Source organism: Calonectris borealis, chromosome 1, assembly GCF_964195595.1.
Source record: "Calonectris borealis chromosome 1, bCalBor7.hap1.2, whole genome shotgun sequence".
Classification (NCBI taxonomy): Eukaryota; Metazoa; Chordata; class Aves; order Procellariiformes; family Procellariidae; genus Calonectris; species Calonectris borealis.
In genome coordinates this window covers 57,853,725-57,879,835 of record NC_134312.1, presented here as the reverse complement: position 1 = coordinate 57,879,835, position 26,111 = coordinate 57,853,725, and the positions used below count along the sequence as shown (strand labels likewise).

Sequence of the window (26,111 nt, the reverse complement as noted above, 5' to 3'; positions counted from 1 at the left end):
ACTAGACAGCCTATTAGTTTGTCTGTAGACAGGGAGGATGGGCCATACTCCAACAGCCTAAATTCCACCTAAGTTGCTACTCAATTAGTCTTTGAAGTGCAACTCAGTAAACCTAAGTAGGGCACTGAACAGGGAAATGCTTAGAGCCAATTAGTAAGAAGCACTAAGCTTAGGTGGAATTTCAGCTTTCTGAATGTGCCTCTGCATCATGTGTACGTATTCTAAACGTCCTTCTGCTTGGTGGTGGCTCTGTGGCAGCACACGCTGCATTCAGCCAGCTTGCTGCTTCACATGAATCACAGACATACCATTAAAATTTTATTTATAGAACACCAAAAAAAAAGTACTAAAAATTTTTAGATGTGCCACTTTAATCAATAAAATGGCGGCATGCAGATAAAATGTTGGCAGCTTGTGCTTTATGATTCTTCCAGGAATGCAAAGGGCTCTTCACCCAAACAGCCGATTTTGCCAGGCAGATATACGTGTGCACATGCACACACACAGGGATAGTGAGGATTCAGGAGCATAGAAACAAAGATGAAAATGAGCAAAACAGGTTTCCCAGAGAAAAAGCAATGAAAGACTATAAAACAAATATAATAATAATACAGAAAGACATTCAGCATCTGCTCTATCAACTCTAGCATCTGAGCCCCTGCAGAGAGCTCTTTGTGCCTACCAAGGGAAGGGAAAAGCAGCTCACCTTGCCAGAAGGACAGGAAGATGACAGACTTCACCATGAAGAACTTGAGGACTGGGCTGTAGGGACTGAGCAACTCACGTGTGGCGAAGTAGAAAAGGAAGAGGGCATACAGTGCCAGGCTGACAGAGATGTTGTAGATGATCGTCACGTAGAGGTAGCCACTGGTTACACTGAAAAGAGAAGATATATGAATGCCTGAAATTTCAGCATGATCTTTTCCCCTTGCTGCTGTCACTGGAGATTTCCAAGACTCCGTTTCCTTCTTGCCTCCCTGTCCCATTCCCTCCCCCAAACCGAAGTAGAAAAAATCTGAAACCAACAGGCTTACCCCTGCCCTCTTTTCTCACGTGCATATTCAGCCCATGTTGTCCCCCGTCTTTTCCCATGGCCCAGCACACCCACGGACCATAAGCACAGCTGGGCAGAGAAGGGACAGCCGAGGCTTGCATGCTAGACAAACAAACTTACTCAAAGTCACCATCCTGGTACTTGCCGAAGGCCTGAAGGATGACTGTGCTGATCGCCATGAGGGGCTTCACCACACAGAACTGCAGGGTAGCCTACAGGAATGAGAGAGGAGGAATGAGAAGGCAGGAGGTGCAAGAGGCCAAGTTCCCAAACCAGCACCGTGATGGAGCGTCCACTGGGACAACTCAGCAAGGCAACACAATCCAACACCAGCAAGGAGTCTGACCCAGCCACTTGCTAATTGGTTGTACTTGAGGACTGCTGCACCCAAAAGGAGATAAAGGAGATTCAAGAGAAGTATGTGTGCTATCTACTTGTCCAGAATGGGAAGAAAAACCTCTCTGTAGGTTGCTCCCAGAAGCTGTTCAGCTGCTCTCTTCCAGAGCTGTTTTTCATAGGCTGCGCTGCAGCACATTTATGCACGGTAACAGCATGAAAAACAAAAAAACCCACACTGTGCTATGGTACGGACACAGCAAGTTTAACAAAGAGATACTGGGGCAGGGAAGCAAACTCCAACCCATAGTTGCCATAAAGCTAGGCAAGAAGGTCCCTTGGGTAGGAGGGGAACCCAGCTCTCTGAGGAGGAACTTTTGACAACTGCCACAATATTAAGGCATTTTGTATACACAGCGACGTCTGTTGCCGAACAGAAGTTAAGAGCTATTCTGTTGTCACCCACACGACCTTTACTGAATCTCCCCAAAGGCTCCGTGGCACTTGCATCAGCTCCATCCATTCTGTCAGTATAAATCACTGCTTCTATTGGGACTCCTCCTCTCTCAAAGCCACCCCATTTTTCATCTTTCTGGAGATGTTGAACTTCGAGGTCCTAAGAGAGTGGAGGGTTGTGACCCTAAAAATGTCACCCGTGTCTCCCTGAAGGAGGCTGGAGGAGCCTGGGCAGGTGCTGACCTGCGCACATGTGGGGAGGGCTGTGTATGGAAAGAAGGCAAAACCAAACAGGAATAATTGCTTTGGATACGATGCAATTTGTTAGTGGTCATAAGACCTCAAGGAGATTAAAAACCCCAGCACATGCCAGTTAGTGAGTCATTGTAAATATGTGAACTGGAAAAGGTCAAGCTAATTGGTAAACAACTCTGTCCTCTGAGCTTCCCCTCCTTCCAATCTGGGGATGTTTTAACCATTTCCCTGCAATCCAAACCACTACATCCTATTTTTAGCTGCTTCCCTAGAATATGCTACAGCATACGGGAAGCACATGGATGGTGTGTGACCCATCTGTGAGGGTCACCAGACACAGACCCAGCCAAGAATTTTGATCAAGACATCTTTAAGGAAACAAGCTGTCCAGATTTTACCAGCCCACCACCCGACTGCTGGAGGGCCGCAGGGAACACAGGCAGACCCACACACTGACTGACCCACAGCAGGCACCTGCCTTGGGGTGCGGGTGAAGGTGGAAAGAAGGAACGGTTATAAGACACAGATTCCTTCAGGATGAAAGGGGCTAGAAAGAGCAGAAAATGGGCAAGTAGTGGTGGGAGGCAACAGGAGTGCTGGAGATGCTGAGAGCAGGGATAAAATGGGTAAGGTGCTCCTTCCAGCAAGTTCCTCTTCCTGATCACCACAATGGTGGATACTGCACAGATCAGCACTGAGATCTGCTCTGTTGCCCTTTAGCACCAACCTACCCAGGAATTTGCCTTGAAAGTTCTTCCTCGGCAATCCTGGAAGTCTAGAAGTACTAGAAAGTGAGTCTTGGTGCCGAAGATTTCTCACCAAGGCAACATTTAAGCTTGAGCCAAGAAGGACGGAAGTACTTAAACATCCCTCAAGACACCTCCCTCACAGCCTCCACAGCAGAGTTAGCAGTTTGCAAAGGGCAGGCCTGACTAGAAATGCTGCCAGACAGCAGCAAAGCAAAAGCAAAATATCCACCTAAGCTTGAGTTACCAAGTGAGCTGAGAATTTGTGGAAGCAGGCACAATCCACCCCCCAAAAAAGTGCTTCTAGTCTTCATTGTTGTGAAAAAACTTTCCAAACACAGCCAGGTGCAACCCATGTGGAGATAACTGCCAGAGGCTGAGGGACATAGGAAACAAGAGGAAATTATTTCTCCTGTACTCATTCACCTTGATAGGTGTTATGCTTGCTAATGACATATTTAAAAGGTAAAAGTTAACATTAAGAGCAAGAAGAATAGATAACACATTGAATCAAGCTTGGGGTGTACAAATGAAGCCCAAGAGAAACAGGTGAAGCAGCATACTGGGAGCAGCTTAGAAAATAAAGTATCAGGGAAGGAAACAGGAAAGCCATGAGGAAAGAATATGCGACACAGACAAACACAACAGAGAAAAGAAAGACGCAGTCCTGCAGAGATCAACACTGGATATTACTATGAGGCTGCATTGTACCTTTGATATTCCCACATATTGCTAAAACACAAAAGATGGGGCATAATGTGGAGAAGCCAGGGCAGATATCTAGACCCAGTGACTGGAATTAGAGTGACCTGAGCCCTTTCAAAGACCCAGACCTGCTTCACGCTGTGTCCAGAGAAACCTCATGTGTTCATTTCAGCAAATGAGCAAAGCCTTGAAACTCACCTGCTGTTTCATGGCAGCCAGAGGTGACTGACCTGGGATGAGCAGACAGGGCTGTATCGAGGTTTAGATCTCCCCCATTCCCTCCCCCTCGACATACCCAATTCAGGACAGACAGACACACATGGTGAGCAATACTCGGTTCCTCCTACAAAGTGTTGTGTCACGCTTAACCTCCACCCCCTCCTCAACTCCAAACCACAACAGCAGCACTGGGAATTCAGGAGGCTGTTACACAACTGTGGGGTGTCTGCAACACAACACAGCCATCAATTTCTTAAAGTTGGACCTCTGTAATCCAGAAAGGGAAGAGGAAATCAAATTTCTTCCCAGGGCTAGCATCAGATCCAGGAGATAAATTGGGTCTTCTGCTAAGGCCTTCCGGATGCGGGGTTGAGTAGAAAATGTTAGGATCATTCAAAACAAACAAACCAACCAACCTTGAAACACCCCCTCTTCTCAGCAGTCTGCAGGCCTCTCAAAATGATATTATAAACCCCCTCAGAGGAGTGCTCATCTCCGAAGTTCAGCAGCAAAAGGCACCATTGCCACCCACACGCACTTCATTCATTTCCAGAGGATGGCACAGTTCCTCTAGCCCATACCTGTTTGCAGAACCTCAGGAATCCAATCGAATAGGTCTTTCCCCACAGGCAGCAAGTCCCATATACACAGCTGGACCTGAAAGAGCCAACACAAGATGACAGGGTTCAAAAGCAAGATTTGGGCTAGAGTGCAAGATTCCTACCCTCTTTGTCTACCTCTCTGTAGCAAAGTTGCAGGACTGGTGCTTTCTCCAACAATGATTACAGTTACAGCCATTCCCTCTTTCAGAGATGTGTTTAAAACAATGTCCTGACTCCACACTCCAATCTTTTTTTTTTTTTATTTTTTATTTTTTTAATTGAGTAGCATGGGGAGAAACACAGATCCTAGAGGAAGCGCACACAACCAACTGAAGACAGAAGAGATTTAAAGGAGGAGAAGGGAATAAGAAAAGAAACAAAGGAGTAGGCAAGTGTCCAGAAAAGCTGTGAATCGGTCCAGCTTGCCTAAGAGGATGTGATCAGCCTGATCTGTCTCAGAGCAGGGTACTGGTAAATCATCATCACCCATGCTGCCCAGTCCCAGCAGACATTTGCCACCTGACACAGTTTTTCAGGGCAGGGATAGAGGCATGGTAGATGGGCACAGAAGGAGGAGAGGGTCGTGCTGTAAGCACAATAAATACTCACTCAATCGGTTTCCCTCTGATCTCAGACATGATGGAGCTCTCCCCTCCCAAGTACTCATAGCAGAGGCTTAGAAAGTTGTATATTACGAAGGCTGCAAAGACATCAGAGTAAAATGACAACCAACTTCAAAACAGGTGCAAGGACCAAGAGTACAGGCAACAGACCAAACATGAGCAGGGACTGCTTATGCAGCATCTTTCCCTTCAAAGCACTCCAGATTATTTTCACTGCATTTATCGTCCTACCTCAGCACTCACAAGACTATCTGAACTGGAGTTTGGCCAAGGTCCCAGGCCAGTTCCACGACTCATGCCAAAAGGGTCACAGGACCATTTAAAACTGTGGTCAGTCTCTGTTTTACTTGGCACCTGCAAGCTGCCATTCTTTACAGGGTTCCTGTGCATTATGCCAGGACATTACACTGGTACTAAATAATTTGGAAAAGTTATCTCTGATCCATCAACCATATCTTATCTCCTGTATTTAACCTTTTAGGTGAGGAACACAGTTTCTCTCTCCGAGATAACCAGACTATAGACATAAGAGTTGGAGAAATAGAGGGTTTTTACCAATCAGTGAAACTCTGTTTTCATGTCTGGTGGAGATTTTTGAAAAACAGGCTCTGTGCTTCATTTCCTCAGAAAGTTAAAATCTCTTGCGTACTGAATAGCCTTATCCTTGGGCCACCTCTTTTCTGCCTTCCCCAGCAACCTGGTACAGATGAGGAAGAGCCTTCTCAGACTGACCGCTAATACTCTGCCCCATTTCAATTCTCTTCAAGGCTCAGTTTTGCTGATACATATAAACTGAGGTGAAGACACTGTGGGGAGGGCTCTCATCATAACTACAGACATGTTTCCTTTTCATGGGATCCAAACCCATTTAATTGTGCATGGAGTAAGCCTGTACATGCCCTGTCTGCCATTCTCTTGACTTGTTATAACCGCTGTTGGAACCCTCATACAGTTGTGAGATTTTTAGGGCAAGGACTATACTCCTAAGTGTGCCACATACAGCCTTGGGGCAAAATGACTGACCAGGTGACCCTTCTTTCAATGTTTTTTCTATGATAGTCTGTACCTGGACATCCCCTGGAATGCCAACACCCAAATCCTGGTTTTGGCCCAAGCATTGACATAATACAAAGAGAAAATAACTTGGGATGGAAATAGAAGTCTCGAGGAACTTTGAAATAAGAACAAAAGCCTAATAATGTACAGTGCTGAGAAGCTGACTTCACCAAGCAGCCAGTTATTAGACCTGAGGTCAATTTTCCCATATGGATGAACTTCCAAAGTCAGAGGCAGACATCAACTCTAATTCTTCTACAAGCATCCAACCTGTGCCCTGGAAAAGAGGTATTCAATGCTCCCCAAAATGCTCATAGTCTCAGAACATTACATATATGGCTTGTAGACGTGCCTAGCTGGGCAAGAATGCTACAGCACATAAAAGCCAGTGGTGTACCTGCTTCTACGTATGTAATTGGGATATTGTTAGTCCATCTGTAATCCTTGTTATTGAACAAAGTTAGGTATGTTCACACAGCAACGATTTTGTGAAAGCCTTAATTAGGAGAGAAAACACCAACCATGGAAAACTTATTTAAATAACTGTGGTAACCCCTTTTGCCTGCAATTTTCCTGCAACTTAGCTGACAGCTTCTAGTTGAGCTTTTCCTATTGTGCTCCAGTGACCCCTGCCCTCTGATGTGGTCATTACAATACCAGCTGCCCATTCCACAAGCGCTAGGGAAGAGATGACATCAGAGGAAGAAAAAAAAAAAAAAAAGGGGGGGGGGGGAATCTCTGTCCCCAAAAGAAATGAGTGCTAACTATCAAAGCTTACCACATCAGCAAAAGAAGTCTTCTCCCATTCCTGATCCACATTCATCAGATGGTGCTCATGACATCAACATAACAAAAAAAAAAATCTGCTTGCGTCAGTGTTACTGACACTCAGGTTTGTACAGAAGTGGAGTCACATGAAAGAGCAACACCAAAATATGCTCATTCTAATGCACATATGAAATGCAGCCCAAAAACGGCCCAAGATAGCTTTCAAAAGTTATTAACAGGGTCTTTTCCCGCTCTTCCCTAACAGAGCTCCCCCCATTTTGCAATCTAATACCTTCCCAAAAATGAAATTGTAAGGTGGATGGCAAGGGAAGGCAAAGAACAAAAAGGCTGTTTCAAAGTAGTCCCCAGAAAAAGTGAGGGAGAGAACCTGCTCACCAAAGGTGCTTTCACCTCCACCTGTAGTCTTTTCGCACAGCCCAACGTGCCGAGGTGAACTCCAGAGCATAGGCTGCCTCCTGAGCAGACGCTCGGATGTTTGCAAACTCCCCAAGCAAGTGAGGCAGAGGGATACTGGCTGTTGCTAGGAGAGGAGTTTCGCAGAGCAGCAGGCTTCCTGCTAGATCCACGCACACGCGCAGGGCGGGGAAGGAGGTAAGGAAAAAAAAACCCAGGCCCAAAGAAAGATGCCTTCTGAATCACGTGTGCGCGTTTGCCATCTGCTGCTGCATCTCAGAGCATTGTCATGGACATGAAGGAGGGCCTGCTGGTCCCTTCAGCTGATTAACTTGTTCACATGGCCAGGGGCACCTCTCTGCAATGCAGATCTCACCAAAACAACTGCACCAGCGAGTTATGATTTAACGAGGGTATGGCAATAAACTGTTCTCAAAAATACGCTGCTGAAGTGCAGTTTCTCCTGCTGGATGGTATAAGGCTCCTTTCTGGATGAGATCAGGAGGGAAGTTTAGATAGCATTTATTGGAGAGTAACTGTTTCCCTGATATAGAATGCTAGTGGTATCATCTGCAGCAGATAACCGAAAACAAAGCAATCTGTAACTCATCCTGAACACGGCACCCTGTCTCCTGCAGGACTCCAAAGCACTTTACACCTCACCAACACCAGAATGTTGTGTTCTTGATCACACAAGCAGCCACACAATGGGAGCAGAAGAATTCGTCGCTAACAAACTGCACCAGGAAAACAGGACAAAGCAAGCATCTGGCTGCTAAGTAAACGCTGTTCCAAGAACCAGGAGCTAACCGATGCCTCGCTTTAAACACCCAGCTAGGATCAGATTTTTGGCTTTACATCTTCCTGAAGCAAAGGACCCAAGAAAATCATAAACTTTGTCTCTATAGAACATTGGAGGGAAACCTCAACACATCTTGTCATGCTCAGAGGCCAGCGAGGGAGAAGGTCTGGGTGGACGGGCCTCGAGCAACCTGATCTAGTGAAAGATGTCCCAGCCCATGGCAGAGGCGTTGCACTAGACGATCTTCAAAGGTCCTTCTCGACCCAAACCATCCTATGACTCTATGATTTTCAGTCACTGAGCAAGCCATGGTCATCCAGTGAGGCACACCGTAAAACTTTGTCTCAGTAGACAACAGTGATGCTTTCTCCATGTTCCCAACCAGAAGCAAAAGTCCTCTCAGGGCAGAGGCTTCCCACCTCCCCCATTTTCCGTCTGACCCCTCCTTACCTTCATAGCAGTCCCGCACTGTGCCAAAGTAAACATAGTACTGGTCATTGGTGAAGAACAGGAGACTGAGCCATGAGTCAAAGGCGTAAATGGGCACAATGAAGAGGATCCGAACAATGTAGCGCTGTTCATTTGGGCAGCTATAGCAGCGAAGATGCATGTAGATCTGAGAGGATGGAAAGGGGAGACCAGGATCAGTGGTATATGGAGTAGTGAGGAGAAAGTAGAACTGGAGAGTCAATTGGACCAGGAAAAACAAACTCAGTAAATCACCTCTTGATTGCCTCCAGTAGCCTCAAGGTGATGAACATAAAAAAAAAAAAAAAAAAAAATCACTGTTATCATACGGCATTGATATAGCATCCCTTAGTTTGCAGAGATGGGGAAGGAGGAGGAAAAGCAAGTGAAGGCATTTCTAATCTAGTTTCTTATAGGAATTAATTTACTGCTATTATCATCACCTTGCCTATATTCTTTCATTCTTACCTTTTTTTCCAATTACCAAGCCTATATTCCTGCTATCCTGTTTTAAGTACCTAAGATTCACAACACTGCAGGCTGCTTTTCTGTGAAGAGGGAAGGTACGTGCACTTAAGCACGTGCTCATTGTAAACACTCTCACTCTCTTGGCAGTTTTGGATGCTTTCGAGACTTCCACCTGAAACAACCTAAGAGAGCCCTTCACAGCACTGCCAAGAGCTGATAAGCCACAGCCCATCTACTCAAAAAGTGCCATTCTGCACATCGGTGACAGCACAGCCATGAAGCGTCAGTACCATCAAATGAGCACTGAGCTCATGCACCATGCTCAAAGGGACCTCGCAGCCACACCACTTGTTTTGTCCGACTGTCTGCACACATGCCAATCCCTCTAAGTCACTGGCTAGGGGGAGCGCAATGTCCCCACCCTACCCACTCCCACTGTTCACAGTTTGTTAGCCATCATTAAATCCCACACCTAAGATGCTTTTTCACAGAATACCCACCTCCTGGAAAAGCTCTTGACCACAAGCATACCCTGAAGATGAGCACCACTCCTGTAATGGCCTAATAACACAGCCAGAGCTTCGGCGCAAGTTGCAGGTACGCTCTGTCGGCCATGGAGTCAGCAGAGGGCACGTTCTCCAGAGGCAAGGCCTCCGTACGGCAACCCTCATCAGGCTGTTGCCCCAACTGCTGGAATTAATAACAGCTAGTTTATTACATACGTGCCTCACAACTGACCGACTTTGCTACCTAAAGAGGCACACGCATTTGTCTGAAGCTTCAGCCTGCATTTGGGGGTGCTGTGAGGACTCTCCAGGGTCTCATGAAGCATACATTGATGATCTTGCCTTTCCCTCGTAAGGGAGAAGGAGTTGTCTGTTCCCAGCTGTCTCTTGCTCATCTCTCCCTGCCTCTTGGCCAGATCTGGTCAAAATCAACTGAAGGGCTCAAAATACTTCTGTTTCCTCTCCCTATCCCACGAGAAGCTCACAAAAGCCTCATTTCCTGAGGAGAACAGGTTGAAAATAAAGTAACAAACCTTAGGGGTATTTTTTCCTTGTGACAATCCCAGTGACACACCTCACCCAGCACAGGGACAGCTGACACTGGAGTTCAGATGACTCCAAGCTTTGCCCTTGGGCTGTCACAAGAGCCCTGCGATCTCTGCGCCTACAAGGGCACAGGAACTGCTGCCTTGTAACAGGACAACAGTGCATTTCAATCAACAGTGTCTCTCTGGCACTGACCTCCATTGGTTTCTTCGGAGAAGGGCATTAATGCCTAACTGTGCGATGCTATACTGCAGAGGAAAGATTTTTTCCTACCCTCAGTAGGTGATCAATTTGACAGGAGGATCCACAGCACTTGTAATTGTTACCCAAGCTGGCGAAACTGCAGGTGTTACTCTTATTCATCAGTGACTAATCCATTTTTGAACTTCACTAGCCCCTGTACTCCATCAATAGGCTGTAGTTTTCTAGATCCTAATCATCACTCTGGAATCTACGGACCAACAGGTACAAAATACAGGTTGATAAATAACAGGGCTTGCGTTTCCCCGCTGTGTTTTTCAGTTCACATGACAACCGCATGAAAGAGAGGTACGGAACAGGATGCAGGGTTTGACTTGTTCCGGCTCCCAGGACACCTGCCCCAGAAAGAGGGGAGGGGAGAAAAATTAAAATAAAACATTTCCTGCTACTCCTTTCCGCAGCAGAGTTCAGCCTGTGGAATCCACTGGCACCAGAGATCAAAGGAGGTATGTCAAACAACAGATGACCACGATCATTTAGCTGACAGCTGACACAATAAAAAAATGGCTAGATTCAGCTACAAGACTTGGGAAAGGGTGGCTTGAGATAACACACTTTTCTGCAAACACTCGAGAGATGGCCAAATGTTTTACACCTGCTAGTTTTAAAGAGTTTGCTTCCTTTCCATTCACACTACGAAACGGTCTGAACCTGGGCAGAAAAAGGCCTTCACATAAAAGCCAGCTGACTCATGAAAACACACCCAGAACACAAGGATATGCAAGATTTCAAAGCACCATGACCCTTGGTCATTTACTGGATGAAAAGCTATTTTCTTTCAATGGAACAAATTCTTGAAGGTCTAAGATCTAAAGCCTTGATCAGCACAGATAATATTAGACCCCAAAGAAGAGGTCCTGGTACCACTCCGGAGTCTGCAAACTCCCATCACACAGCTGTATCTGGCAGAGACATGCCAGGGGATCTATTTGTTCCTCCATGTGGGGAAAAGAAAAGGATGAGAAGTACGAGTGACAGGGTTTTACCTGATGGCAGGTGATGAGCAAAGCTGTCCATACAAAGAAACCTGAGATGGCCTGAGCAGCAGTGGTCATGAGGAATATTGGCTGCTCCACAGCCGTGGGGCTGCCATCCTCTGGCATCCAGGAGAAGTTGGGAGCCACAGCTGGAGTGGTGGCAGTTGACCCCAATCGGGGGGCTGCAGTGACGTCAGTCATCACTATCATGGTGCCTTTTGATGAGAGATTCCAGCTGGGATTGCTGAAGAGCCGCCCACAAGCCAAGACCTGTCAGGGAAGAGAACCAAAAAGCAATTGAACCCAGCTGAAAGGACTCAGGAGCATAACAGTAACAGCACTTTGCATCTCTCACATGCCTTTCACCAGGCTGCTCACATGCTTTACGAACAGGACTTGGATAAGTCTGCCACTGCCACCCCTCGTGATAAAACAAATCATGTGGTACTCAGGAACCTCTCTACCACTCACAACACAGCCTCCCCAAGATCATGAAACACTGCTACCGCCATTGTCATCACCCTTCTGCAATAAAAATATTTAAGAACAAGGTAAACACAGCATTCATCAGAAGGAAGTATCTAAATCATCCATACTGGAAGATGACAGGCACACCTACGTTAACAGATCTACTTTCCACAAAAGCACTGGCTATTCTGCCTTGTCCTAGTCTTATGGTTAGTCTGCCAGAGTCTTAGTCTTAATGGTTTCATCTGGAAGGCAGCAGAACAAGCAGCTGCAGGCAACAACAACATGCACCACAAAGCGTCATTGCCCAGCAAGGGGGAAAGAAGAGCATCCTTATTCCTCCAGCGAGCAATCCCCACCTCTCCTACTACCATTTTGAAAACCAAACTCAGCCCAAAGCACCTTCATTCGAAGGATATGCACTGAAAGCTCTCCTCACTAGAAAGAGTAGCATGAAAGCTTTTACCAGACATTGTATGGCATGGTACACTTAGCCAGCCTGTCATTAATTCTACTAATTTAGCACTGTTTTCTACATGACATGAATTTAACCTGATTGGCTTTTAAAAGCCAGTTGATCCATGAAAACACACCCAGAACACAAGGATACGCAAGATTTCAAAGCACCATGACCCTTGGTCATTTACTGGATGAAAAGCTATTTTCTTTCAATGGAACAAATTCTTGAAGGTCTAAGATCTAAAGCAGCTATTATTTTCAATTTGGTTGTAAGCAGGCTCTAATGTGACCTCTGGATTGGAGGAAGATAATCCACTTAAACCAAGATCACAAGCAGGCAGCCATTGGTTCTATCCACTAGAAGAGCTGCTTCTGATGCGGTTGCAGTAAAGACATGGTTATCAAGGGGAACAGCATAATATTGCCTCCTTCTGATAACCTCCTAATAGTTTTCGGGATACTCTTTCTGTAGCTCTTATGCAGGCCTTTAAGCTCAGCAGATGGAAAGGGCTTTAGAAAGGCCAACGATCCATCGCCACAGTTTACAGCTGCAGCTGGGAAGGACACGTCTGTCTTTTACTGACAGGTCACAGCAGAACATGAAAGAGAACATACATCCACAGACGAACTGCCCCAGCCTTTCTTCACCTGAAGCCACAGCATAAATCTGGGAATAGGCACCCAGTAAAAGCAGAGGGCCAGGAGCAAATCATTTCCACATACACACTAAGGTGTGCAAACAGCCCCTCCAGCACATGCTTTTCCAAACCACACACTTGCACCAGCGGTGCATGGCACTCTGATGCTACTTACGCCACATTCGACCTCATTTCTGCTTTCTTCCACGAGGGGAAGGGAACAAATACAAATCCTGGGAAATATCCAGATTTGTTTAAGCAGATATTATCTTACTATAAAGGGAGCTGCACAACTGTTACGGTTTAATTTACAAAACAATCATCAAACTTGGCTTTTCTTTGTTCTTTCCAGTCATTCTTTTTCCAAAATATCCCTGCTCTGAGTTACAGCTTTCCATACCTGCATGTACTGAAGGGTAATTCCTTTCCAGTCCTGATCAGTACAGGAAATATGACTGTTAAGTTTTGAGTTTCAAAGCATACACACACACGTTATATTATCTACACTATATCTAAAAATTTGCAGTGATGAAGGCTGGATGGAGATGTCACAAGGTAGCAAGGTTTTTATTGCTTTGAGAAGAAAGGGATTTCTACCCAAGGGACTTCTGAAGCAACTGACCACTCACAGTGCTGAGAGTGCTTCCACTAAGCCAACAAAGGGCACATCTAAAATGAAATCAGAGCAGATGCACCTGTGGTCAACCTAGCTCTAAATAAAGTCCAGCCAGCTGAGATCCTGCACATCCCAGTGCACTTTGGGAGCTATGCAAGAGAGGAAGCTGCTAAGCCCTTCCTAAAGTTCATGGGAGAGAGGATCTCTATTGTAGACCACCAGTGGCAGGAAGGACAGGACCTGGAGCTCCACATTCCAGCTAATCAAACGACACCGACAGCACAGACTCAAATGCAGTGCCGGTAACATCAGCAGAACTGAAGATCTGAAAGGGAATTCCTCTGCTTCTCTGCACCCATTTTAAAAGAAGCTGAAACAGCAAAAAGTGATCAACAAGCATTTTGACATGACAAGGGTTACGTATTCAGAAGCAAGGACACTTACAAGTTCAAGTTGTATATGTAACCTTAACACTGCCCCCTTGTGATTATACATCAACTGTCATTAATTACATGATTACACATCATTCTTCACCTAATCCCCTTTAATTCACAGAGTCATTGAAACTAATAACTCTTTCCAGCACTGCGTTCTGAAAGAAAATATACAAACTTTCTTAACCAGGGCTCCACTTCTCCTACCCCAAACCCCAATGCACCTCATCCATGAGCACCCCCCTTGTTCCTCAGGGTTGCCCCTAACGACAACTTTTTAATCACTTGATACTTTTTATTGGTTGTAAGGATCAGCTTGCAGTTCATTCTCCTTGCTAGTGAAACACGAAGGAACACTGTACTCCCGGATCTGCAAAATTAACATATCCCTTCCAAATTATCCCTTCTAATCTCCTAAAGTCCCGTACACCATTGCTACAGTGACAGGTATAAGCAGTGCACAAAGTTATTACAAAAGACTATTGTATGCAAGAAGCTGAAGCTGTAAGAGCAATTCTGTACCATATTTAAGAAATAGATAATAGCACAGATGATTGGAGCCTTAACCAGGTGAGCGCATTTCAGCTCATTCACCACCACCAGCACAGAGTCTGCTAGCTCCGCTTTTGCCTTGTTAAAAAGAGCATCATGAGGGCAGGCTATGGCAACTCTCTTGATAGGTCTTGTTTCTGAGATGCCTCTTCCCCACCGTGTAAGGGACACAAGCCCAGCACATCATTAGAACAATAATGTAAAAGCAGTGCCTGAGAGCACATCGCAGCAAACACGCTGCCTTGACAAGCTACAGATTGAGCATCCTGGTGTAAGCAGCTTCCCTCTTACCCGACACAGTGAATGTGTTTTGATACTTGTTTCTTGGACACCTACCTCCATCGCAGCCTATGTCAGTGCCACAACACGTACCTTCCTGCTTCCCCTCGCGCCCGGGGAAAAAGATCCTTTCCCACAGCCACAAAGCTATTTCATATTCACCTCGATTTTCTCCATTCTCCCACTTTGCTACTCCAGCTGTGCAACAACCTGCCAACGGTTAGGCTACTGGCTGTGATCTCTTTTCTGTGTACTCCTGCCAGCTGGCTATATTTCTGTTGTTTCTTGTGCATTTTAAGCTCCTTGGGACAACCATCTTTTTGTTCTCTGCCCATACAGTTCCCAGCACTGCGAGGTACCAAACCATGAGGAAGGCACTTGACACTTCCATATGGCAAATTAGGGACATTTAGAAATCTGAATTACCAATGCAATACAAACCAAACTAATCTAATGCATAATAAATTTTGAAGAGTTCCTTACTCTTCTGCCATATCCTGTTTTCTCTGCCCATCTCTTTCACCTCCATCTCACTGCTTCCATTTCAAGGGAGAGTAAAGTTACTTGCACACTTATTCTCCCTCTCTGGAGGACTCTCCTAAATATATCAAAGGAAAACATTTCAACACTTCTAAATTTCACTCCTTCCCCAGCTCCAACTGACTACCTTGCTCCCCCCGGAGGTAACCTGCAATATAGCACATCCCAAACAGGACCAGGAGAACAGATAGCCAGGAAAAGCACCAAACTTTGGAAATGAGAAAAGTCACAGAAGTCACAGAAAAGTACATCTGGGTAAACACACAGGGCTTTCAGACATGGCCTAGGTGTATTTCAGGACAGCCACAGGAACCTCGGATCAGCTGCTACGATTCCTGTATGCAGGCTACATGAGCTTCGGGCAGTGCTGAGGTCTGCATGACCTCTGTACCCAACAACCCCAAATGTGGAAGGCAGAGGTAATACCCCCATCCCCAACAAGCTGTTACGTGTTCCTGCCTAGATGCCATTACAAGTTACGCACATTAGAGCAAGACAGGACCTTGTACTGCTAGGGCATTAGCTTAAACACCAACCAAGTACTGGCTTAAACTTACCTAATGGATCTTCTGAAAGCACTTTAGGAGTAGAAGGGTCTCCTCTCAGTGCAAGGAGGAGAAAAAAAAATAAAGCAAAGCACTTCCTATTTATGCCAGGATAACTACCGTGATAAAAACGTAGAGATACAAAACACTGTTACTGAGATTCTTGATAGGGAAGGGGCTCCAACCTGCATGGGGACCAGTTCTGTTAGAGACACCACACCAGTGTAAAGTTAGCGGGGATGTGTCCACAGCAATGCAGTTATTCTTGATCAGGAGCAGATTGCCATTCCTGTATCTTTTGGAAACCAAGGCCTCCTGTCTCTAACATTAACATGGCAGCTTCTTCCACCGAAAATAAACTCAGAACAGTAAACAGAAGGGATGTGGCACAAGTGAAAACAAAAAAACTTCATTTTTGGCTTGCATAAAGGCATGGAAAATGTTACCATCAAGGAGGAGCTATTTCTACATAAAGATAAACAAACATAAATACATAGAACCCATTTCTGACGCAACAAAAGCAGCATAAGAGGAAGGAAGAAACATTCAAGCTTGGTCCTTCAGTTCCTAGGGGTACTTCTGAACACGTATTCAACCGCAGAGTCTAGAAAAGGAGGAGCGGGCTGTCTGCTCTGAGCAAGACCCGCTCCGTTGTGCTGCTGGAGACAGCGTGCTCGCTTTGCCCTGATGTCGGTAGGAAAAGAACCCCAAATGACGTGACTCTGAAGCCGTTCTCTGCCATCTGCAAACCCAATCTGTGGTTTTAAAATAGATCATCTCCTCCGAGGCTAAAAGTATTTCATTTCTAAACCGCTGAGAGAGCAGAGAATGATACACAAAGTTATCCCATGAAAGAGTCTTAACAGCTAAGCCTCCTTCTGCTGTACAAGATACGATTCAACAAAACATGCATGACCTGGCTGCAAGGTTCTCCTGGAAAGCTACGAGGCAAGAAATTGCTCCTCCTTAAAACCTACTCCACACTTACTGTAGTTTCAAATATCCACCATGCTGAACTTTGTTTCTCTTAAGATACCACAAAACCATTTTCCACTCCCCTCTTAACTTCTTATTGCTCCAAGAATTTCTCCAGTAAATTATCCTTATTCTGGACCCAGAAAGACCGACGCCGAAGTGCCATGTGGTAGGTGATTGGAAGTCTGAATTTTGTGCATCTATTAGGACATAAGTCAGAGCTTTACATTAGTAAAAGCACGAGCTTTATGGTTTTCAGAATGTCCCCTACACTTACAAGTAGTACAAGAACACACGACAAAATGGTTCAAGGTTTATTGTAGACTATTTTAATTATAAGAATGCCTAGAATTGCCAACTGGGATAGCTCTTTCCATTGTGCTAGGCATATATTGCAAATTCATAATCGATTTAAGGTCTTTTCAACCCCCAAAGGCACGGCATCACCAGCTGATCTGGCAAAAGGTAGGAAAAGGAGGAGGTAGAGAGTCACGACAAAGTAACATAACGCTATACAGTAAGAGAGTCATTGGTGCAGCTCAAACCAGTGACAGCAATAAAAGAAAATCAAATGCTTTTAAATTTATTACTTCTTAAATTGCTTTTGCTCTCTGGGGTGGTATCTAGTTTACTTAGCTATGAGACATGAAAAGGTCCCAACAGTGCATTTTTAAGCTCTCCAGTAGCATTCCCAAAACAATCTGTGAGTTAAGTATGTGACCTAGCATGCAATTTTTACTAGTGTAACTCATTTACATTTTACTATTCATGCTGGGCAAAGCTTTCTTAACGTCAAGTCACTGAAAGTCACCCCACAACACACACTTCATACACACGCACACATACGTAACTCCAAACACACAGGAGCAATACTGTGCTCAGCTAGAAGACAGGCATTCAACAAGATTCACAAAAACACGCAGTGATTGAATCTACAGTGACTGCACTTCGCATCCGCTTAATGCACGACTTCTCTCTTTGCACAACAAATTCAGATCCAAATGAAGTTCTTCGCAATGTTATTTCTCCAGAGGTGTATGCAGTCTGAACACTGAAGAGATTTCACCCAGTCTCAATTTTCAAAACAGCTGTCAGTACAGTCAGTGAAACCAGAGAAAAGTGTCACTGGGACATAAAACCAGTAGTGCCAGCACGAGTGGACCATGAAGACCATTAGCCTCAGAGGCAGAAGGTAGAGGAGTCAGGCACCTAGGAGAACCAAACCACAGGGCAAGGCACACACCCACGAAGCCATATTCAAGAGATGATCTGACACCTACGTACACATAAGAGCATACCGTACACACAAACAATTTAACCCTCAACAAGGCCATGCAACTTCCTTTCTCGTTTTAAGAAAATTGAACAATGAGAATACCACAAAAATCTTCTCCACTTCCAGCTCACACAGCCCCCACCCATTTTGCTAATCCATACACAGTCATCTGAAGAGAGAGCAGCTTCCCCTCCCCATGCACCCATTTAAAAACTCAGAATCAACAATAAAACCCTTTTACCCTGAGCCGTGCACTCTTCTTTCCAGAGTTTTTTTCTGCTCTATTAATTTCTGTTGTCTCGCTGTACTCACACAGCCCTCCTCCCCCCATCCTCCTCCTCCTCTTTTTTTTTTTTGTGGACTGACCCACATTGTGATAGGTCAACATTCAACATCCAGTCCCTTTTTTGGAAGGAGACAGGAAAAAAAGAGAAAGGGGGAGGGAGAGGAGGAGAAGGGATGTTCCCCAATCTTCCAACCGCTCCTTCAAGAGCAGGATCAAGCAGCTTGGGCCATGCGCTGTGTCTCTTTCCCATATTCCCAGCAGCCCCACTCCACACGAACCAGTCAAGCCCTCTGCTCCCAGGAGAGAAACACAGAAAGACTACAAAGATGTTCTGCAAGTGGCAGAGGGGAAAGAAACAAGGAGAAAAAGGATGTGTCGTAAACACTTGTGTCCAGCATGACAGAGGAAGTTTGCATTTCATTTTCCAAATTGTCAAGAACAAAGTCAAATCAGAACTTACTCCACCACCACTTGCATTCATCCCTCCCCACCTCCAAGTGCCAAGGCAGAGGAGACAACAGTTTCAAAGTTGCCACAGTTACTCTAAGATGCATCAGAAGTCAAACTCTACAGCAGGATCAAAAGCCACTGAACTTGTGGCAGTTGCACACGAAGGGAGTTCGGTTTTGGGGGGTTTTGGGGTTTTTTTGTTGTTAGGTTTTTTTTGGTTTGGTTTTTGTGAGTGTGTGTGTGGGTTTTGTTGTTTGTTTATTTTTTGGTTTTGTGGGGTTTTTTTAATATTGGAGCATACTTTTCCACACAGAATATAACATACAGAATCTATCAGATCAGATCCATACTTAAATTTAGCAAGTAAATGTGTTGGAAGAAGCCAGACTACTTATCACAAGCCTAGGCAACTGTGCAGCGATGCATATCAGGGAGATGGCACATCTGACTTTCCTAGCAATCATCCTCTGATGCAAATATGTAACAGTGATGAGCACTGCAGAAGTAAAAACAGTGATTCTCAAAGCACCCAAAGTCACCCACTATGAAGCCATTCTGTTATTGCTAAAATAACATCTGATCTGCTTATTTTTGTTTGTGGGTTGTTGTGGGTTTTGTTTGTTTGTTTGGGGTTCTTTTTTTGTTTTTTTTGGTTTTTTTTTTTAAACTCTGGACATAAGACACACACATCCTCTTGTTAATTCCTAAAAATCACCGACTCCTAATTTCATTACTCCTGTTCAACATTGCCCCCACCATGCTTTTCTCCTGCCCTGTTACTCTCTCAGGAAAAATAAATATCCTACAGATGCAGACTTCTAAAAGCAGAATTAGGAGCTTTGTATTCCCGGACTCCTGTGAGAAGAGAGTTCCTCCCCACACAAAAATGCCAAGCCGTAGATACATCAGCATTACAGCTTTGCTAGTTAAAGAATGAACCCGGACACAGCACCTCCCTTACACAGAAGTTACCTCTGGAAGCTCACAGGCAGAGCACAATGGCTGGAGGAGGAAAACATTCTCACCCTTGCTGGCTAAAGCACAGCAAGTAGAGACAGCTTTCAGTGGGAAAAACCTCGCCCGGCATCCTCTTCCGAAGGCTACTTACGCCACACAAGTGGCTAGAAGCTGCTCACCCTTTCCTGACTCAGCATCGAAGCTGATCACAGAGGTTTGCAGACAAGTCGTCAATACTGTTAGAAGCTGACAGCTACTAAAACACAGTTCAAAGTGATTCTGAAATCCCCCCTCTCTATCCCAGAAGTCAGCAACAGCAATGTATTTTCTCTACACAGACAGGGGCACATCAAGCATCCACCTAAGAGGGTGTGTGCTTAAAAAAAGACAAAATTTCCAGACACAGTAAGATTAAATTACTCAGTTGGATAAAATTGCCTAAATGGGAATTTATACAACTTCTAGCTTAAAGCTCTGCTGTAAAATCAGTGCCATCACAAAGCCACTGGGACGGGGGAAAGAAAGTCTGAAAGTCAGGAGAATTTGGAGAAGGAGAGAGGTTGCTCCCGGCTCCCATGGGACAATTAGCTGCAAATAGCTTCACCCACCACTAACCAGCCTTTCCTAGCAAAACTGGGAAGAAGGAGACAAGATGTGATGAGCCATGAAGAGAAATTCACTCTCTTCTGTCTCCTCAGGTGACTGGTTTGTCCAGGTCCATTTTAAGCAACCCGGACAGAGGCACAGTGACTTACACTACTGCTGCCTGGGCTGCATCTGTGCTGGAAATGACCAGGCGACTGCAGGCTCCCAAGCAATCAGCTCAACAGCCTCCAATAGCATCAACGTCATGTTTCACAGCCTGGGGAAGGAACAACGGGCCGGCAAGGTCAGCTTTTAAGGTATTACTTCATCTCATCTCCTTCTCAAAGCCTCACTGCTGCACTAGATAACATGTTCCAGTCATTTTCTTTGCTGAGCCAGACAGACCTTTTTTTACCTTTTTGCCACAGAGTCGACCAGGGGCCAGATGTACAACATACCCAGGCAGAGAGGAATGCTTTTGGGTTAGACACAAAATCTGAGGCCGTGACACCACCTCTCTATGGTCTTGGTCACACTCCATTATACAACGTCCTCAAATAGCTGATCCTTTCAGTATCATCACGCTGCCAGGCACCATGACTGTAAGATAATAATAGCAGTACTCCCATCCTTTCAATCCAGAGATGGACTTGAGGGTGGGGAAACAAATATCCAGGTACTCTATGGGTTAAAAGACATTCCATGTTGCAGGTAGAGCATGTAAGTTATTTCCCTCTTCAGGTTTCCCGCAAATTATGCCCCTCGGGGGCTATAAAGACCTGGTCACACCCAACTACAGCATGGTTCCTGGGCAGCTTGCCTATATACACTGCATTTTCCCTGGACACAGTTTGCTTTATTGCCTTCCCAGACATTTTACTTACACCATCACAGACAGAAACCCTGTGGAAGTTGAGCTGGTTTTTAAAGACTAGAAAGAACCTGGCTATAAGCAAGTACTCCAGTCCTCTGCCTCTTTACAGAGGAGGAAGATTTTGAGGCAAGACTCCTGGAAGGTGGCTGCAGCTCACTGCTTCAGCTGGCCGAATTTCACCTCCAAAACCTTCCTTGGGGATTGCTGCTCTGAAAACATGTCCAGTTGCTCTCTCCAAAAGTAGTTCATAAGGGAGGGGGGGGGGGGAACCAAACACCAAAAAACCTTCTCAAAAGGGTGTTTCCAGTCCAAGCGCTACCATATTTTACAGTTATTTCAGCTAAGTGTTTTAATCCATCTTATCACCATTTCAAACCGCTTTCAGAGTCCCAAGTGTTCTGGTAGGGTGTAATGTCTTGGCAGGAAACCGCTCTTCCACCACAAGAAAGCAAACCCCAACAAGTTTGGGAAGAAGCGAGAACAGCACACAACGCACACACTGCTTCAAGCGAACAGATGGGCAAGTCAGCACACAAAATCCAAACACGATGCTATTCTCTACAACACCTCAATTTTCCAGAGCCTCAGCGAGTGCAATCAATCACAAGCTCTAAAACAGAGAAAAGCTTCTGCCCCCGGCCCTGGCTGTTCAACAACACACACCAGCTTTGTTACACAGATAGCTAGCAGCAGTCGGGTACTAGGAAAGCTCTACTGTACAAAGGTTAAGTGCAATTTCTCTCTGAGGCCGTACTAGTCTCTTGATTCTGCAGACAGCCCAACCTGTACATTCAATGCTGCTTTATAACCTTGGTTTCCTCAATTTTAGCCTGAAAACCCTATGAAAACTAGTCGCAGCAGCGGCCCTTCAGAATCAACAAGTCTGATTTGCAACTTCGTATTTTACCTCAACCTTCAATACTTTGAACAATGCAACACTGGGCTCTTGAAGCAGCTAGGACCAAATAACAAACATCTCCTGAGGAATTCATTGCTCCCACCAGCCATTGCTGCAAGAGCTCAAAGATATCCTTTGAGCTGCTGGAAAATGAAACAGGCACTTCTGCTAGAAGGAGCAGGCAAGAGCTCATCTCCACCGCTGCAAACATAAGCCAATTAAACACAGACCCAAAACAGGAGGGGAGAAGGGGATGAAGGGTAAATTCCATCACAGAGAAATTAAAAGGTTGTTGTCTTAAGTCAAAACATGATTATTAGGTGTTTTGGTTAACTCAGCAGAAGAACTGGATAGAGAAAGGGACTGATATTTTAGGGGGAGGAAAAGGTGTTTTAAAAGTTAATTATGAGTCAGAGAGAAAAAACAACCTACCCTTCCTTTATCCACGAGAAGAAAAGAACCCTAATCCCACAACTGCAATCCGCAAAAGCTCATCTCCCAGCCTACTACGACCAAACAGGCAAACAAGCTGACAGAGAACAAGGCAGATTTCTAGCTGGATTCTGCAAATCGTTAGACACCAGCCAGCTCAGAATGCTTTCATTATGCCAAACCAGCTAGTCACACTGAACTTTATTTTCTGACCAACTTGTGCATGTCTAAGAACCTTCCCCTTCTAACTGCCACGTGTCCAAGGAGACAAGTAAGAGCACAAAAGATGCCTACGTGATTGGGCAGCAGTCTTCTCCTTGCCCCACATTTCCAAAACACAACCCATTCAGCACTCTGAACTGATTTGAGAGACCTGAGCAGAACACAAAGAAAAAAAAAAGGTCTTCCCACACCACCAAACTGGTTTGAAACGCTGACTTCAGTAGCAATGTTTTCCCAAACATTTTACAGCAAGACTGAATACTTTCTGCTCCAGATGCAGAGATAGGCACCTGCTGCATACATGTCACTTAAGATTTATAGCACAACCTTAACAACGATGGTATTAAGGACTTAAAAACTGATTCGAAGCCCATTTTCTCGGGGACAATGGTGAAAAAAAGCCTGAAGTAGGCCTTTGTGGAATACCTTCACCATAAGAAAAGCTCTCCTAAAGCCCTATTGTTTAGTACTTAGCCAACATCCTAAAAATGTAAGAGGTTTTTTTTTTTCCAAAACTACCACACAAATACAAACCTTTAGTATTAGAAACCTGAATAACACGAACAATTCTAGAGAAATCTCTGGTCCCTTTTAGGGAGGCTGCTAAGCTCTTAGACTCAAGGGTAACTTCCAGCAACACAAGTTCAAAGGAACAGTTAACTACTGTGTTAAAAAAGCCAAGTCTTTGTTAGCGGGATGTATGCTTTATTACATTTTCATCGATTGTTGTCTTTTTCTTGCAGGATAGGGAATAGACATTTCTATTCATCCTGTTAGCCTTTACACTATTATTGATCAATGCCTTCTATTTTTCTCTTCAACAGAGGTAAACAGTCTTCTCTCTGGGGAAGCCTTGTCTATGTCTTCGATAATTACTCCTGTTCAAGCTCCTTATGTGGCAAGAACGGTTTCAAACTTTCTGTAGGGAGGAACCATCTTCAGTACTTCCTCTAAATTTCCCACTCTTCCTCTTCCTCCTCTTGACAGCTTTGTGGTGTTCCAGGCAGCTTTCACAGAGCTGTCCCTGAAACCACTCCAGTCCCTTTCCTGGATCACAATTCATCAGAACCTGCTCACGCACACCTTCTTCCAAAGCCCTTCTTCCACTACACGCTGCAGTTGCCAAGACTGAATTAGCCCTCACGGAGCAATTGAAATTTCAAGCCACCGTGAGCATCCAAACAAGACCGATCATAACTCCCCTGCGATACAGGAGCACACAGGCACGGTAACAGCCTCCTCACACACCTACCACATCAGCACACCCACATGGCGTCTGTCAGTCCATCCAGCCCGAACCAGGGGAGGCACAGCAAACACGAGCCAGGTGCCCACCACCCTGCTGGAGTCTGCTGTGCTCCCAGCCCGCCCGGGGACAAACAGATAATGATACCCACCCACCCAGTGCCATTGAGCAGCACGACAGCACCGGGGGGTGTGCGGGCTGCCCTGGGGCAACGCGTAGGCATGCATGGGGAGATTGGGTGGGCTGCAGCAGGGAGATATTGGGGAACAGACTGTGTGGGCTGCATCTGGGGGGCGGGCCCGCAATGCGAGCTTGTAGAGAGGCGCGGGGGGGTATGGAGGCTACGCGGGGGGAATGTGCGTGGCGGGGGCAGACTGTGGGAGCCGCGCGGAGAGGGAATGGCGGGGGCCGCACAGCGGGGATGGGGGGGCCGCACCGGGGGAACGTGCGCGGGCTGCACCAGGGAATGGGGAGGCGGGCTGGGGGGCCGCAGCGGGGAGGTATGGCGCTGGGGGGCCGCAGCGGGGGGGGATGAGGCTGGGGGACCACAGCGGGGGGATCGTGCAGGCCACGCCGGGGAACGGGAGGAGGAGAAATTGGGGGGGGGGGGGGGAGGGAGGCGGAGATCGCGGCCACACCGGGGCGATACCGGGGAGGAAGGTGAGTTTGCGGGGGCCTGACCGGGCACCCCCCCACTTCTCCCCGCCAGCGCGGCCCCTCAGGCCCGCCCCGCGCCCCCACAGCCGCCCCCGCGCCCCGGCTCCGCGGCCACCCTGCCCCCGCCACGTCTTACCTCCCGGCGGGCGGGGCTCGGCTCGGCCCAGCCCGTTGGGGTGAGGAGCGGTCGGGTCGGGTCGGGTCGGGCCCTGCCCCGCTGCCCCGCGGGCGGGCGGGCGCCGGCACCGGCGCGGGGGCGCTGAGGGCCTCAGGAGCCCATGGCGACGCCGGGCCCACCCCGGCCCTCCGCGCCTGCGCACGGCACGACACGCCCCGCCCACTCTCGGCGCCGCGCGGGCAGGGGCGGGGCGGCGGGAGAACAGGATGACGTAACCGCCCGGCTCTTAAAGGGGCGGCGCCGCCGCGAGGGGAGCGACGCTCCGGGGACGGGAACCCGGGGAGCGGGCACTCGCCGGGGCCGTCACCAGGCTAGGGCGGTGCAGCCCGCAGCTGGGCTGGGCTGGGCTGGGCTGGGCTGGGCTGGGCTACTGCCCCAACCCCAACCTTGGCCGTGCTTCCCCGAGCTGGGCACCCGGGGTTTTCAGCGCTCCAGCAACTCTCCCCGCCCCCCAGGCCGGTTAAGGGCAGGGAGAGGCCCCCGCGCAGATTGCCACCTCGACCTCAGGGCCGCCTTCCCAGAAACTCGGAGGGAAAAACGCATGTGTAGGTGCTGGAAACCAATGCCATACCTTCGCTCAAGCCAGAACAATGGATTTTCAATCTAAAAAAAACTCCAAAAAAGCCCAAAACCAAGCCCTAAAAGCCCTTTAATAGACAGGCAAACTGCTTGCAGCAAGGACTCTGTTAGCAAGAGCAGCCGATAGCCCACCTGAGGCAGGGGATGAGACTCTCCTTCAGAGGGGCACTTGCCCTCTGCTTTTGAAACACAAATGCACCCATGGACCTGCTACCCCGTATCTCCCAAAATGGCAGTGCGTTTCCCTCCCGCCCCAAAACAGAGCTCCTATCCGAAACGCAGCAACCTCTCCTGAACCCAGCCAGACCAAGGCTCCGCTGCCTCCGGCGCACCGCTGTGAGGCCACGGGCTCAGTGGAGCAAAGGCACCACACGGACATGGGTGTTGTCTTCCACATAGGCATCTCTCCTCTTTCTCACAGAAAATGAGATTTAGATGGGGAAAAATTCCAGTTTCATTCCGATCCCTCAAAAATGCACTCAAAATGGAGGCAGGACTAGCGCGGGATAGAGGCAACAGGACAATACCCCGTGCCCCTGAACTACCCTCCTCTTCCCTTCCCTCCAACTCTTCTCTCATCCGAGGAGCTGGAAGCCCCATGCAGCAGGCAAACGAAGGGACAGCTCTTCCTGCTTGGCTGGCAGAGAACAGGCTTGGAAGGAATATGCAAATGTCACCAAGATCCACCATTTATTCCCAGCAG

At 46.8% G+C, this 26,111-nt stretch overlaps 1 protein-coding gene across 3 annotated transcripts in view; it reads right to left on the bottom strand.

Annotated features, from left to right (window-relative positions):
- TMEM184B (transmembrane protein 184B) overlaps window positions 1–24,970 on the bottom strand; it is a 31,015-nt gene extending 6,045 nt beyond the window's left edge. Inside the window, exons 1-8 of one of the 3 annotated variants that reach the window (XM_075155421.1) lie at window positions 24,788–24,970; window positions 11,272–11,532; window positions 8,760–8,780; window positions 8,487–8,652; window positions 4,983–5,073; window positions 4,353–4,428; window positions 1,175–1,266; window positions 707–876 (exon numbers count right to left, since the gene is read on the bottom strand). In XM_075155421.1, the coding sequence (XP_075011522.1) occupies window positions 707–876; window positions 1,175–1,266; window positions 4,353–4,428; window positions 4,983–5,073; window positions 8,487–8,652; window positions 8,760–8,780; window positions 11,272–11,472 (817 nt within the window). In that variant the 5' untranslated portion in view covers window positions 11,473–11,532; window positions 24,788–24,970. Of the gene's footprint in view, window positions 1–706; window positions 877–1,174; window positions 1,267–4,352; window positions 4,429–4,982; window positions 5,074–8,486; window positions 8,653–8,759; window positions 8,781–11,271; window positions 11,533–24,787 lie in introns of those variants that run through there. The other 2 variants (XM_075155428.1, XM_075155435.1) reach the window with 2 other exon arrangements.
- Window positions 24,971–26,111: the final 1,141 nt, after the last annotated feature.